Genomic DNA, 16,330 nt, shown 5'->3' with positions numbered 1-16,330 from the left:
CAGAAATCCGCCTGCCTCTGCCTCCCAAGTGCTGGGATTAAAGGTGTGCGCCACCACCGCCCGGCTGGAATCCTCGTTATTTGTGAGAGTGTAAACTACTGCAGCCACAGCCACTAACAGAGTTCTCAAAACAAAACAACCACCCCTAAAGCAGAGATAGAGCCACCACAGGAGGCAGCTATACCACTTCTGAGCATGTGCCCAGAAGTCTCTGTATCCTATTAGAGATATGTGGATGTCCGTGGTTACTCCTGCCATAGCCACAAGAGGGCAAACGGAATCAGCCTCAGTGTCTATCCATAAAGAATGTGGTACATCAACACCATCAAAAAGAAAAGTGAAGTGGTAGGAAAATGTATGGAGTGGAAAGAACTAAGTAAGTAACCCAAGTTCAGAAAAACAAATACCAAACCTTCTCTTAAGGATTTGCTTCTAGACGGGTGGTGGTGGCGCACACCTTTAATCCCAGCACTTGGGAGACAGAGGCAGGAAGATTTCTGAGTTCGAGGCCAGCCTGGTCTACAGAGTGAATTCCAGGACAGCCAGGGCCATACAGAGAAACCCTGTCTCGAAAAACAAACAAACAAACAAAAAAAAGATTTGCTTCTAACTTACGCATACATTTATTAGGGGTGAGGCACAGACATGTGTCATGAATTGGACAGGGGTCTGTGATGGTGTTGTCAACTTGAAAAAAAATGTATAGTCATTTAGGAGGTGGGATTCTGGGCACATCTGTGAGGAATTATTTTGATCCTAATTGAGGGGCAGGCGGTCCCGCCATTGTGGGTGGAACCATTCTTTGGGCTGGAATCCTGGACCATATAAAAAGCAAGCTGGCTCAGCAGGTACAGGTACTTGCTTCCAAACTTGATGACCTGAGTTTGGTGCCCGGAGACCATACAGTGAAAAGATGGCCACTTTTTAAGTTGCTCACTGACCACCACACAGTTAACACAAAGGTGGTCACCCAAAAAAACCATTTCAAAAGCCAGGGCAGTGGTGGCACTTTAATCCCAGCACTTGGGAGGCAGAGGCAGGTGGATTTCTGAGTTTGAGGCCAGCCTGGTCTACAGTGAGTTCCAGGAGAGTCTGGGCTATACAGAGAAACCTTGTCTCGAAAAAAAAAAAACAAAAAAAACAAAAAAAAGTGTCTACAAACATACACAAATAAAGGCATGATTCTAAAAGGTTAGCTGAGAGTACACAAGCATTCCTTGCCTCCTGCTTGACAGTGGACGCAGTGTGCTCAGCTCCCTCAGGCTCTCGATGCTTCGACTTCCTTCCTCATGGTGGACTAGGCCGTCACATTGAGCTCAGGAGACCTTTGCTGACCTAAGCTGCTTGTGTCACAGTATTTCATCACAACAGGTGAAGAAGACAACGTCCCAAGAGGCAGGAAAAGTGTAAGGAAAGGAGGCGAAGAGGCTCAAAGAAAGTGACATACAAGTAGTCTGTGGACAGAAAACCATCAGGGAAGCCTGGGCGGGCAGTTGGGGGTGGGTGGGCAGACTGGTGGGGACCAACCAGAGTATGCTAGTTAAACATAACATTTTAAAAAGTAGTCACTCTGAGGTAGATACTATTTATTATTTCTTGGTTTTCCTCTCATTGACATCAACTATCTTTTCTGAATTTTGGATTGGATTTAATGTCAAAAATACAGAAATATAGACAAAACTATTCAGTAACAAAGCCAGCATTCTGAATCCAATACAAAAATTAGTCATTGATACATACCTCAAACATAAACAATGTACTTTATTAAAAATAAAATTGTAACATAATAACTTAGTAATGACAAATCAAATAACATAACAAAGTAAGGACAAAACTAAGGAAGAGGCATTGCTGCAGCTCGCACTAGTGACCTCCTGTAGACAGGGAAAGCTGTTAGTCTAGTGGTTCTGCCCCATCTGCACGATACAGGAATACAGTCAGTGCAAAAAAAAAAACAAAACAAAAACCTATGTGTAAAGCCACCTTCAAATAATTGAATGGGATCTCTCTAAGACCAGCGCTCGAGCAGAGATGGTTAAAGTGCTATCAGTGTTGAGAACTACAGGTCTAAAGTAATATAAACAATATAAAAAAAGTCCTCAAAACAGAAATCAGTAAACTGACTAGATCATTTCATTCATCTCAGAAAGAGGGGGGAAGGGCAGGCACCTGCTTCCTGCTGTGCTTTACCCATTGTTTGACTATATTCATTGTCTCTACTGTTTTAATAAACAGCAAATAGTGACAGTTAAGACAAGCTACCCAAATGGAAGTTCTCACTAGTTTAAATTTACACTCTTTTAAAACAAGGTTAGCTTTCAGAAAGAATCTCACACTTTAATTTTGCATAGATACCCGTCTCTGTTCAACCAATGGGAACTAATAAGATGTCCTAGGAAGCATTTATTATATCAGCTGTATAAACGTGTTCATTCCTTGTACCACAAATAAGCTTTGTGGTGCAGAGGGACATGTGACAGGACAAGTACAGAAGACCTGAGTGCTTCCTCTAAAACTGTCAAAACCTCCTTTTCCAAGATAAGCATCTTCAAAGTCAAGAGCACGAACAAAGTGGTTTTTTTTTCATTAAAAATGCATACAAAGTATTTTGTCTGCAGCTGTACCACATCCTTGACAACTCTCCACTAGGAGATTCAATAGTAATTAGTTATTTACTCCAAAACTCTTCTTCATTTTTCAGGTTTGAAAAAAGTACCATGTCAAGTATGGAAAAGAACTTTTCCTTTAGGTCTCCTCAAATTCAACGGATCCCATTTCTTCAGATCTCTCTGTCAGGACTCCATGTCAACCTCAACTCCTTCCTTCTTGTCCTCAAGGGTTTCTGTCAGGCTGCTTGCACTCACATCTTCAAGAGCTGCCAGATCAAGAGGTGGTAGAGGGTTCCTCCAATACTGGAATGTATTATACTGCCAAAACTCTTCATTCTGCTTTAAGAAAGGAGAAAGATAAAAATATCACTGGCTTAGAAAATGACAGTCCCTCAACACACACACACACACACACACACACACACACACACACACACGTACACACGTACACACACACACGTACACACACACACACGTACACACGTATACACACAACCACATACCAGGAAATAACTGCTTTGTTTCAGTGGGATAGCCTGAGAGGGGGGTCCGAGACAGGGTTTCTCTGTGTAGCCTTGGCTGTACTGGAACTCACTCTGTAGATCAGGCTGGCCTTGAACTCAGAACTCCACCTGCCTCTACCTCCCAAGTGGAGTTTCTAACAGACTATTCTTAAGCCATCCTGTGAGTTTTAGAATTGCACCTGGTCCCTCTGGAAAAGTAGCCAGTGTTTAAATGAAAAATATAAGATTTAAAAAACACATATATATACCTTTATAACCTACCTTTTCAATGATGTTTAGGATTGAGATTAACATAGAGGTCATAATATTTCATGACCTTCAGTAAAGCTTAGGGATCTAAACAAGATAAAGTGAAAAACAATGAACTGACAATTGGAATGACTGACAAAACAGGTCTACCAGGCATTAAGCAGTTTACCTTAAATGATTACAAAATTACTTTATGTAATGATGTTAAAATTGACATATCCTCGAAATACTCCATGTAAACAGAACTGCCCTGGAGCCCCACACCGGCTGATGGGTGCTAATTCCCAATCTGAGCACCCTGGTCAGATCAAAGCCTTCCTACACAGTGTTAAGTTGATGCTTGCTACCACAACACCAAAACACTGTTCACAGGAAATGACAGTCACGTGTACATATTGTTCTAACTATGAAAAAGAAACAAAACCAAGTGAAATTAACTTTAATCTTACTTATCCTAGTATAGCCAAAATATTGTTTCAACATTTCAAAACTTAATGGTATGATGCATTCTTTTCCGAATTAAAAGTGTATCTTACACTTCTAGCACTATTCAAAAGTGGTTACATGTCAATGCTCAGGGGCCACATGGCAACATGGAGACCAGGGTAAACAGTAGGGCCACATGCAGCAGCCCTGCAGTCAGCCTTTTAAGGCTGAAAGAATTAGTCTTATAGGAATTTAATAAGGGATAAAGATGCAATAAAGTCAAAAGATGTAGGTCAGTAGGGTGGCTCAGCGCACTCACACACACACATACCATAAAAACTGTAGAGAAGCCAGGCAGTGGTGGCACACGCACCTTTAATCTCAGGACTTAGGAGGCAGAGGCAGGTAGATTTCTGAGTTCAAGGTGAGCCTGGTCTATAGAATGAGTTCCAGGACAGCCAGGGCTATACAGAGAAACCCTGTCTTGAAAAAAAACAAAAACAAAAACAAAAACAAAACAAAACAAAAAAGCAAACAAACAAAAAACTGTAGAGAAATGGGTCAAGTTTGAATAACTGTGACAAAAATTGTCAACCCTATCGCATTAGAAGCATGAATTAGGATCACTGTGAGCATACTAAATGCTCACTATTGCTAGGCATTACACATCCTTAATAATGTGTCATGAACTATTTCTCTAGTAAAATATTTCTACTATTATTTAACCATACTATACAATATTAGCTCTGATCTGCATAAAATTATATTGTTATTAAAAATACGGCTTATATATAACATATGCACTCATGGCTTTGTCTGTAGTATGTGTGTGTGTGTATATATATATGTATATGTGTGTGTGTGTGATATATATATACCCACACCCACACCCACGTGTATATATATATTTATAGCTTGACAACACAAAGCAGACAAGCATCAGGCCTGGAAAGAAGACATCTGTGGCGTGGTGTAATATATAGCGTTAGGGCAAGGATTTAAGCTCTAATATGAGCAAGGAGAAATCAGGCTGACACTGACACCAGTTTGCTTTTTGTTACATCTTTTTCTCCTGGGTGATTAGCTCTTAAAACAAAACTTTGTCTTTGGAGGCAAGAAAGATGGAGAATTCGTATCTTCTCATGGTTCTGCAGAAGAGAAGGAACTCAAGAAGCAAGCCTGCCAGAACACTCCTGGGCCTCATGGTCTTCTGCTGGCTGCTAACACAAGGTAAGTAAGAGAAGTCAGGTCTAGCCAACTGTCTAGCAAGGACAAGCTGGTGTGGTGTCCGCTTACTGAAAGCTCCCTTGGCCAGTCCGTCACACTCTCTCATCACATGTGCACGTGTAAGTAGACTGACTGCAGTTACATCCAATAGTTCTGGAAGAATATGACGATTTCTGTTTTAAGAAACCGGTAGCTTCACCTAAAAACAGTGACTGTAGTATTGAAAGATAATCTCTCTGAACGCCTTTAATCTCAGCACTCGGAAGGCAAGAAGTATGTGGATCTCAGGGTTCCAGGACAGCCTGGTCCAGGACAGCCAGGGCTACACGAAGAAAAAAACTTCTGTTATCTTATCAACTTTGTTATAAAATAACTACAAAAAGACATTGGGCAGATGCATTCCAAGGTGGTTTGGGGAGTTTTAAGAATTACGCTTGCTTCTTCACCCCAAGCTCCACCAACTTACCCAAGACTACTTCAAAGGCTCTTGAGTCCTTAAGTCAGGCCAAAGCTGTTTGATACATACATAATGTGGGTTATAAAATCACTTGAAGTTTTCTAGTCACATGTCTAAAATACAATTAACAGTACACACGATATGGGGCAAGTTACTTCGTTGTGAAACACAGCTCAGACCCTAACCCTTTATCTTAACCATATTTTGAGCTCCTACTCTTTTACACTTAGAACACATAAGTTTGGTTAGGTTATATTTCTAGCGTATTCTGGGATCACATGGCTAGCGACTACCAAAACAAAGCAGCGGGGAGGAAAGTGAGTCCAACAATTCATTCCCATCGCACTGAACACTGTGAGTTAACGGGTCTTCTGATGAATACTACTGGGAAGCTTGCCAGAAGTTCTACAACATTCGCCATCAAATCAAACGCTTCTCCCGTTTGTCACTGAGCCGAACCCTCAGGGGTCCAGCCCGTCTGGCCCCTCGATGACCCGACTTGCCGCGGCCTGGGACCGGGCTCCCGGCTAGTGAGCAGCGGACCTACCTGGCTGTGCACCTCGTCGGCTACCTGCGAGGTGCCCGCGCCCTCTACCCTGTCGCCGCCGCCCACGGCCCGGCTGACTCGGGGTTCCTCCTGCTCGTCCGGAGGTGGCTCTCCGGGCTCCAGGCTACAGCCCTGCAGCTCCTGTCGGTCGTCCCCACCACCGCGTCGCTTGCGGGGCGCAGACGCAGGCTCCGCCATGGTCCCCGCGTCCCCCTGGCGCTTGAGGGGCCGAGCCGCCCCAGACGGCGGGACCCAGAGCGGCGGCTCCTCCGGGAAGTCGCTGAGCAGGAGCCGCTTCCAAGGCACGCGGAACGTGAGCGGCTCAGCCGCACGCCGCTTGGCCATGGGCCAGGCAAGGGGGTCGCGCGGGCTGCGGCCGGAGGGCGGAGGGCGGAACGGAGCTGGGCGCTGGGCCGTCCCGAGGGTGGACGGGACGTTGGAGAGCCGCAGCACAGCGCAGCGCCGGAGATTCGAACCTGCGCTGTGATGCGCGCGCACCTGCGCCCATCCAACGCCGCAGCTGGTTGGTGGAGGTTCGCGGCTCGCGTTCCCGAGCGCCCTTGCGGCCGGAAGTGCGCCCCCTGAAGGGGCGGGGCATGGGGATGTGGCTTGTAGGAGGCTGCTGCACCCTGGCGGCGGTATTTGTATTTGCACAGTTGTTCGGGTTCGCGCGTGTGCATTCTCTGTCCCTGAGCGAACGGGCGAGGACACGGGCAGGAGCGATCGGAAGACCCCGCGGTCTCAGAGGACCCGGTGGAAAGTGGGCTGGCGCCCTTTCCTCTGTGTTGAGAGCCTCGTGCGGCGGAAGTGCTTGCTGGGCCCGCAGATTCCAAGTCCTTTCCAGTGGACGGTGTCTGGCAGAGAAATGCAAACCGTGATGGGTTTGCTTCCGCCGGAACTTCAGGCTTTTTGGTAAAAGCAAAAAAGTAACTCAAGGGCTGGAGAGATGGCTCAGGGGTTAAGAGTGCCGACTGCTCTTCCGAAGGACGTGAGTTCAAATCTCAGCAACCACATGCTGGCTCACAACCGCCTGGAATGAGATCTGATGTCCTCTTCTGGGGTGTCTGAAGACAGCTACAGTGTACTTACATATAATAAATAAATAAATCTCGTCTACTCTTAGGTTCTATCAGCAGTGCTGTAAGGAAATGAAGAAAACACAGTAACGAAACAAAACTAAGGGAAAAAAATAAGGCCTTCAACACTCTGGAGAAACATTCTTTCTAGAGAATGGAAGGTCTGTTTTAGCTGATAAGAACTGAGAATCTTTAAAAAAAACAAAAACAAAAAAGACGTGTATGGGTGTACTTACTAATATGTGCCATGTGCATGCTTAAACATCTATCTAGATGTAGATCTACACACAGAAACTTCCTTACAGCACTGGGGATTGAACCTACGGCCTCGGGCATGGGAGGCAAGCGCTCTATCTTTCTGCTTTTACCAAGACTAAAATACTGGTTGAAGCAAACCCATCACAGTTTGCATTTGTGGGAGGACAGCAAGTATTAACTAGCACAGACAATGTTATGGGAAGTGTACCATAGCTTTTGTTTGATCTCTCCAATTCCTGTTTGCAGTTGGTAATTCTTCCACCTGAAACAAATGGCAGATTCGCCATTGCCATTTTCAAACTAGTGACACAGATGAGACATGAAAGAACTTAGTCCTTTAGATTTGTTGTGTGAAGATCTTATTCCAGAATGATAGAATACAGCATGGGCAGGTTTGTTCCTTCTGTTCTCTCAGAATCTTGCTGCCCACACCCTCCATTCCTTGTGGAACTTAGCATATGTACACAAGATAGTATAAAGCATATGCATGGCTAAAATGACCGTAATAATACGCGTGTCCCTCGCCTGGTTTCAGAAGGGAAAGAGCATCTGTGTGGCTCCTCACTGCCACCTGTTTCTCTTTCCTATGCCCAAGTAATCCTGTTTCAGATTTGGAGTTATTCTTTGTAATTTCCCCCACTATCCATTCACCTATCTGTATTTCTAAGACGCTTTTGGTTTTGCTAATATTTTAAGATATACTAAGGTCTAACTGACATACAATAAGCTGCTTATATTTCAGATGTGGCATTTTGCCATAACATGTGCCTGTGAAAACACATGAGAGTGCATCATTTTAAAAAGCTTTATCTTAGTGGTGCTGTTGCACACTAAGATCTTTTAATCCTAGCACTAGGGAGGCAGAGACAGTCTGTGAGTTTGAGGCCAGTCTGGTTTACAGATCTAGTTCCAGGACAGTCAGGACTACACAGAGAGACTCTGTCTCAAAAAGCAAAATCTATAAATGCTAAGAGCATTGTTCAAAAATGCATTGTATGGATTTATTACAAAGTGCTTTTGATACACCAGAGGTTATTTATTATTATTACTATTATTATTTTACATCCTCATCAGCAAACAATATGGCCAATGCGAAATGGTATCTCATTGTGGCCTCAATTTGCATCTCACCCAGTGAAGCTGGAAATGTTTTTTGTATTTATAGATTTTTGGTTTTAGTACAGGAATCCTTGTTATAGTTAATGGTGTTCTTTGCTAACAAAGTCTACACTTATATGGGGTTCAAATGACCCGTCCTATTTTTCTTTGGGTTTGGTCTGCTGTAAGAGATTGATCCTTACACTACCATCTGTGCCTCAAGACTTACCACCTGAACTCTAGTGCCTGTGTGGCCCAGGTTGGATGGCTAGACTTCACTTAAGGCATGTTGCATTTTTAGCCCTCTTTGAAAACTAGACCAGATGTCCCTTTTCTCTGGTTTGTGAGAACCTTGTTTAGTACCCTAGAAAACATTTTCTCTGGTAATAGTTGGTGTTAGAAATACCAACTACTACTAATCTGTATCTTTTTTCATTGTATGGTGAATTATTCTATTTTAAGACAGGGTCTTAATATGTATCCCTGGCTGGCCTCACATATATCCACATGCCTCTGCCTCTTGAGAACTGGAATTAAAGATGTGAAATATTGGGGCTGGAGAGATGGCTCAGTGGTTAAGAGCACTGACTGCTCTTCCAATGGACCTGAGTTCAAATCCCAGCAACCACATGGTGGCTCACAAACATCCATAATGAGATCTGACACCCTCTTCTGGTATGTCTTCAGAGAGCTATGGTGTACTTGCATATAATTAATAAATAAATAAATGTGAAATACCAGGGCCAGCCTTAACCTTCTTTCCTTCTTCCTTTCTTCCATCTTTTCTTTTATGTATATGAGTACACCATAGCTGTCTTCAGACACACCAGAACTGGGCATGGGATCCTATTACAGATGGTTGTGAGCTACTATTTGGTTTCTGGGAATTGAACTCAGGACCTCTACAAGAGCAGTCACCACTCTAAACCACTGAGCCATCTCTCCAGCCCTTAACTTTATTTTTATATTGCATTCATTACATTTATTATGTTTGCACATGTACATGCCACAGCACAGTACACATGTGGAAGTCAGAGAACAAGTTGTAAAAGTTGGTTCTCTCCTTTCCATCTTGTGAGTCCCAGGGATCAAATTCAGATGGTCATACCCAGTGGCACATTCCTTAACCCACGGAGCAATCTCATTGGCCCTTACATGGCTTAAATTTTAATGTAGCAAAATACATACATCTTCCATGTCTTAGTTTGCCTAAATATTTAGTTTTGTCTAAACATTTTAGTTTCCTATATTCTTTCCATACTTAAGTCCTTCATTGACTTGGAATCAAGTGTGTATGCACAAACATTTGTCTGTGAATGTTGAGAGGGATGTCTGTCCGTTCCATTCCCATAAAGGACAGATGTCCTTGCTCACAGTTGTGCAGTTCCTACTCCATGCTAACCTGAAATTTACAGGGTTGGCTACTCAATTCAACTTTTCTCTTTGCAATTTGTCTCATATAAGTGGTATCAACATGGTTACAGCTTAATAAGCAGGTTTGACAGTAAAACTGCTTACTTCCAAGCCTAAGAACCTGAGTCCAATCCTTGTGACCAGTATGACGGAGGGAGCAGACTCCAGCAAGATGTCCTTTGATCCGTGCCGTGAGCAAATCTGTTAAGAGGTTTTGACAGCTGTAGGGCAATCCTTGACTTTTTTCAGTATTGTCTGCACTAATTATTCTTGGCCCCTGGCTCTTCCATATGGAACCATCTGTAGCATTTCTGTTGGGTCTTTTGAATTACAGTGGAATTACAGATGGATTGGGGGAGAATTTCCCTCTTTACAATAACACGTGCACTCCTTATTCAAGAGCTGTAGTTAGATTTTTAAATGTACTTCATTAGAATCTTATAGTTTTCATGATAGCTTCTATCTTTTGGCCAGGTTTAACTTACAACTTTGCATCTTTTTGCCCATGTCTTGACAAGACCTTGAAAGTAGCACGTGTGGTTACTTTGTCCTGGGGTGGAGCAATCTACATAGTCAAGGAAATGTGTCCACTTTACCTACTTAGTATATTTTATTCATAGTTCTCTATTTTTCATTTCGCTGATTTCTGTTCAATTTGTTGGGTTTTTTTTTTCTTCTTCTTCTTCTTCTCTAGTTTGTTCTCATGGAGCCTAAAATTGAGTATAGTCTAATTGTTAACCCACCTCAACTTACTGTATTGCTGAAGCAGATGCTAGGATTGTGGACACACAGCAGGACTAGCTGTCTTCTTTTCCAATGCTAACATGTAAGCTGTAATTCTCCTAGTATTCCTGCCTCAGCTACAGGCTGCAATTCTGGTATGTTGTTTTTATTGTTCTTGAGGTTTGAAACACTTTTGAATTATTTTCACTTCTATTAAATAACCTGAATGTTTTAAGTTTCATTTTAATTTAGCATTTTAGCTGTACCTCTTTGCATTAATATTTGATAGTTGCTCTAAAAGGTAATGTGCAATTTCAACTGGTCTTCAGAGTCTGTGTTTAAACTTTGTACTGTTTATGTAAAACATAACCTCCTTGCTACCTATCATACTGACCAAACAGTTCTCTTCTACCAATTCTGACTGTCCTATAATTTGGTATATAATGCATGCTGCCAATCCTAACAACCTGAGTTCAGGCCCTGTATAAGGTAGAAGAAAACCAACTGAGAAATAATCCTCTGACATTCACCATCATGTTGTGGCTGGTGAAGCTACACACATACAATAGATGCAACAAAAATAAGATGCAGCAGATTCCTGTTCTCAACACTTCTGTCAGTAATGAGGCAGAAGATGGAATTGGATAAGCTCTCCCAATTTCTTCCACTTCCTATGACAGTGTGCCAAGGTCAGGGCACCCCGGGAAACTTCTGCAGTTTTGTGGGTGGCTGAATGCGGCAGGGACAGAGTCTAAAAAAGCCCCTCAATGGTACACGTGATAAGGGTTTGGTCCCCAGTGATTGTTTAGTGGTGAAGGCTCTGACTTCATGAATAGACTATTCCTTTGACAGCTTCATACTTGATGGAGTTACGATTGGGAGGTGAAGTCTACGAGGTGAATCTAACTTTAAGGGAACATGCTCCTGGGATTTCTGTTCTGGCCCTTTCGACCTCCAGCTCCCTCTGCTTCCCAGAAGTGCCTCTGCTTCACGGCGACGAGGTGAGCAGCTTCACCCTACTCCATGCTCTTTACCCTCATATTCTGCTGTGCACATGTGCGTGTGTGTGTGCACACACACACACACACAGCCAAGGGAGCAAGGAGTGAAGGTGTGAGACAAAATAATAAACCCATTATCCTTTTACTTTAAAGGTATGTTGTCATAGAAACAAAAAATTGACAATACAGAGAGAAACAACTCGGGGTGGAGAAAATTCCAAGTTAGAATGAAGAGTGAAGTCCTCACCCAGTAGCCTTCTGCTGAAGCACTGTAGAGTTGTCTGGCAGAAGTACTCAGAGACACTACTCACCCAGTTGATAAGAGTTCAGAGAAGTGACCCCAGATGATAAAAGTGCTCTTCTTGAAACGTTTTTTTTTCTGCTTTTAGCCTTTGTGGTTTATTCTCTCATTTAACAAATTAAGGATCAAGACTAATCTTGTTCCTTGGAAGATTCCAAGTTCATTATACTGAACATGAATGAAACGAAGTGAGAATAGACTACACACCTTGGTAAACTCAAAGCTCAAATACTCATTGAATTTCTAGAAGCATACAAGAAAAGGCTAACAAAGAGTTGAGAAATGTGCTCAAATAACATTCCCATTATGGCCAATATTACATTGAGGGAAACAACCAAGAACTGTTGTAGCAATTGGTAGACTTTAATATTTAAAGTAAAATTAAGTCCATATACACATTAAAAATATAGGAAATTTCATGCAGACATGAAGCTTCCAATTCAACCTTTCTAGCGACATTTAGAATGTGAATTACATATAAATCCCATACACTGTACAGTTCCCAGACATGATCATTTCATACTGTGAGTTCAGCAGCCTCCCTGTATATTTTATATGCCCTATCTTGCTCATTGATCAGAACCCAAATCTTCATCACCTCAGAAAATGTAAATTTAAAAACAGCAAGCATATGATCACCTTATTAAAATGAGAACATTTGTGTATAGCACTAATTTAAGAAAAAAAATTTTTAAATTGCAAGGCTTATACACGTTAATAGCTAGACCTAAGTATAAAAAATACAAAATTAAACTCCTCCAATGACACTTCTATTATTGATACTATATTTTCAAGTTTAGAATATATTAACTTCAAAAGCCACAAGAGAAAAAATGATGCAAATTTATAAGGAATATTTTTTAAATATTCATGATATGAAGAAAAAAATAAATGAAATAAATGATTTCAGAGTTAAGTAAAATACATAATTTAGAAATGTAAGTAATAATATTAAAGAGTAAAACATAACAGAAAAAAAAATCCTTAGGTAACAAAACTAACCCTCTGGTGTCAGTCTGTTCTTATCTTAAAAGCATTCCTACATAGCAACTTAAAAAGCATGCATTCCTTGCTCTTCACTGGATGACTTTTAAAATACATTTCTTTTAGGTTAGGTTTTTTTTTCCCCTTAAAAAAATAATTCTGAGAGAATATTTCCCCATTTCCCCCCTTTATACATAGTGATAAGAATTTCCATCAAATGAACATTTGTAAAGTAGTGAGCAATGGAAGAACAAGAAATGATTTTAAAAGAAAACTAGACTATGGATTTATATAGCCTAAGAAGTAAAATTTGCTCTGTGGAGCCATGTACTGCATGATGGAAGGACAGATGACAAAATTCCCATACTGTGTACAACTCTCACCTAGAAAGATACCAGATCCTATTGACTCTCAAACCTAAGCAACACAAAGGCTCAAAGACTTAAGGCTTCCTATTCAAGCATGGCAACAAGGCAGTTATGTCACCAATACATAGTAAATTCATCTAATCCAGATGTCACAGAGGTCACACATTTGTGAAACTTTCACTCAGCAAGAACTTTCTTTTCTTGTAGAAGTTAAAACACTGTCCACCTCTGCTTTCCTAGCTAATGGAAACAGAATAACAAGCATTGAAGCTAACAAGGAAAACTCCCTCTGAGCAGGCCTCCCTAGAGGTAGAAAATTAAAGCAGCACACACTGTTTCAACTCCAACTCTATCAGGGACAAAATTAGTATTAATCTGAAATTCCATGAATGGCTGGTGCCTAGGATACTGAACACACAGACCACAGGCATAAATTTATCCCTGAATTTCATACTCAGAACTTCTCACATCAATTCTATCATAATTTTTACTAGAATACATGTTAACTAAAAAAGTGCTTGCTTTCATAAGCCACATACTTTATAAACATCATTGTAAACATCACACTGACAAACTTTGTAATTAATTTCTAATTCAAAATTATGTATTTCAGATGGACAGATTTTATTCTTTTTTTTCCAGTTTCTTAACACTGCTTTATAAAAGAAGCTTTTGGACCTCCGAATATTGATATTTATACATTTCAAAGGGATCCAGGGATTAATATAACATTCAGTTTAACATAGACAAAGACTTTCTCTGATACTGTATTTCATGAATTTCAACCTGTGAGATAACTGATTTAGCATTTCATACATGACATATTTGATGTTCTCTAAATGCAGCTGAGCTAAAAAAAAAAACTAATTTGAATGATGAAAGAATAGTTTAATTCTCTAAGTATACTTTACTTAGGTCCAATGAGAACAATTCCAGTTCCAGACGTTAAAGATGACAGAAGATCCTTTTAAAAGTAACACAGGCAATGCTAGACACGAAAAGGAGATCATTATGGACTTTAGTATGGTCAGTCACTAATATGGCAGACTTGCAGTAGCTTCATGAAAACTAGAATTTATGTTTACTTTCTTAAAGAAAGACAATTCGGGGCTTCAAAGAAAGAAGTACTTGAAGATAGTTCCTCCATAAGATATCTGCATGGGAGATATTGTCTTCCTTTTTTTTTTAACTTGTGTGGTATAAATTTGCATGGTATAGTATATTTCTGAAAAAAGCAATAGACATCATTAAGAAAATAGACACTTTGTAAATTTTGTTAGGAATAAGAAGGCACCACTGATTTGAGGTTGTGTCTGTTATCACTGACAGTTGACTGTGAGTTGTTTATTTCAGCATTTACTCTCATTAAATGTTTTTCTGGGTAATACCACTTAAGACCATTATTGTGGCTTCCGGACCACAAACAAAACACATTCATAGTAGTATTTCATCATAGAGAGATCATTCACAGTATATGTTGACAATACCGATTCTTTTTCCACCTGTAATACAAACAAAAATCATAATAAGCTCATGATGGCAACACTATTAGCAAATACCAAAAAATTAGTAGTTGTAGACACTATCGTAAGCATATTTAAACAGATCCCCAGACTAGTGGCACCCATAATCTCTTTACAAAATAACAGGTCATGTAAGTTCAGTATCATACCTCCAAGTACAAATATGGTGTGGAGGAGATGAAAAGGCCAGGGGAGATGAAAATAATATACAGACAACCATTTCTTTGATACCTCTTCTCACTGTCTACCTCTTCCAGAGTCTCGTCTACTGGTATCTGTCAATGAGTGATTACCCAGGGGCCATCTGTCAGCTACCATTATTGAAAGTCTATTTCAACAGGAATTACAGTGTTCCCTCTACATACATAATGTCCCAAATCTTTACAATTAAGAAAGCTTTTTAGGGGCTAGCAAGATGGCTCAGCGGGTAAGAGCACTGACTGCTCTTCCGAAGGTCCTGAGTTTGGATCCCAGAAACCACATGGTGGCTCACAACCACCCATAATGAGATCTGACGCCCTCTTCTGGAGTGTCTGAAGACAGCTACAGTGAATTGGGCCGGAGCGAGCGGGGCTGGCAGCGGTCCTGAGTTCAATTCCCAGCAGCCACACACATGATAAATCATGGCCATCTGTACAGCTACAGTGTACTCATACACATAAAATAAATAAAAATTAAAAAAAAAAAACTTTAAAAAAAAAGAAAGCTTTTAAAAATTAATCTCTTTATCTGGAGGAGAAAAAGAAGTGAAGAAGCCAAGACAGTCACTGCTATAATGCCTAAATTCTTGTTTAAAGTCTTTCCAAGTTAAACATTTTGGCCCTGTGTCTTTCCATTCTTACCTCTAGCTGGAATCCATACTGCAGAACAACATTTTTAATATCCTCATAGCTCAATTCTATAGACAGTTCATTTGCCAGGTTTTCAAAATGGTATAGTAAAGGACCTATGGTTTGAAGATACTATAAATGAGTTACATGAACTTAAGCATGCATTAATAGCTTTATATACTAAATTCCAGATGAACTAGTTGAATAGGAAATAGTATAAAAATGAAAAGAACCACTATATTTGCTAAGGACAATTGTTCAAACCTCTGAAACAAAAATCAATCAGTTTCAGCTAAGAAAACATCTTCATGTCACAACTTTATCTTCAGATTACCCTAGATGAGTTAAAAATAAATCCTACATCCAACTTGCTCCACTTACAGTCTTCAGACAACATACTGAGATTTAAAAAAAAAAAAAAGAAAGAAAGAAGGAAAGAAAGAAAAAGCAAGGAATAAGTAACAAGGGAGACCATTTCTGCTCCTAAGAGGCCTTTCTGTCCTATATAAAAACATTTTCTTCTCCTTTAGTTTTTAGGTAGGGTTTGTCAATATAGCCCAGAAGACCCTGAACAACAGATTCTCCTGCCTCAGCCTCTCAAATGCTGGAGATCTAGTCATGCTGGCTTCCATCTATTTTTACCCTACCTAAACCACTAGAATAAATGACCATGAGTATAATTTATGTTACCACACTCTTCAAAAGAGTATTTTTTT

The 16,330-nt window shown here is 40.7% G+C and overlaps 2 protein-coding genes across 5 annotated transcripts in view; both read right to left on the bottom strand.

Moving 5' to 3' along the window:
- Positions 1–1,571: 1,571 nt before the first annotated feature.
- CUNH9orf40 (chromosome unknown C9orf40 homolog) lies at positions 1,572–6,557 on the bottom strand. 2 transcript variants are annotated; one of them, XM_031389890.1, is made up of 2 exons: positions 6,040–6,557; positions 1,572–2,948 (listed from the first exon to the last, which is right to left on the bottom strand). In XM_031389890.1, the coding sequence occupies exons 1-2, from the start codon at positions 6,382–6,384 to the stop codon at positions 2,793–2,795; spliced, it is 501 nt and encodes a 166-aa protein (XP_031245750.1). In that variant the 5' UTR covers positions 6,385–6,557; the 3' UTR covers positions 1,572–2,792. The 2 variants fall into 2 exon arrangements, with proteins under 2 accessions (XP_031245750.1, XP_031245751.1); XM_031389891.1 differs by having other exon boundaries at positions 1,572–2,945.
- Positions 6,558–12,251: 5,694 nt separating this feature from the next.
- Positions 12,252–16,330, bottom strand: part of Carnmt1 (carnosine N-methyltransferase 1) — a 33,750-nt gene continuing 29,671 nt past the window's right edge. For all 3 annotated transcript variants that reach the window (XM_031389888.1, XM_031389886.1, XM_031389887.1), the window contains exons 7-8: positions 15,627–15,730; positions 12,252–14,763 (exon numbers count right to left, since the gene is read on the bottom strand). In XM_031389888.1, the coding sequence (XP_031245748.1) occupies positions 14,662–14,763; positions 15,627–15,730 (206 nt within the window). In that variant the 3' untranslated portion in view covers positions 12,252–14,661. The remainder of the gene's footprint in view (positions 14,764–15,626; positions 15,731–16,330) is intronic.

The sequence above is a fragment of the Mastomys coucha genome, unplaced genomic scaffold (genome assembly GCF_008632895.1).
Source record: "Mastomys coucha isolate ucsf_1 unplaced genomic scaffold, UCSF_Mcou_1 pScaffold21, whole genome shotgun sequence".
NCBI lineage: Eukaryota > Metazoa > Chordata > Mammalia > Rodentia > Muridae > Mastomys > Mastomys coucha.
The sequence above is the reverse complement of the archived record's forward strand: the minus strand, read 5'-3'. Positions and strand labels throughout refer to the sequence as shown.

Excerpts from the sequence above, each read along its gene's own strand:
- CUNH9orf40 (XM_031389890.1), bottom strand. The coding sequence starts at position 6,384 with ATGGCCAAGCGGCGTGCGGCTGAGCCGCTCACGTTCCGCGTGCCTTGG. Across the intron at positions 2,949-6,039 it reads CCGACGAGGTGCACAGCCAG|CAGAATGAAGAGTTTTGGCA; the intron begins GTAGGTCCGCTG and ends CCTTTCTTAAAG.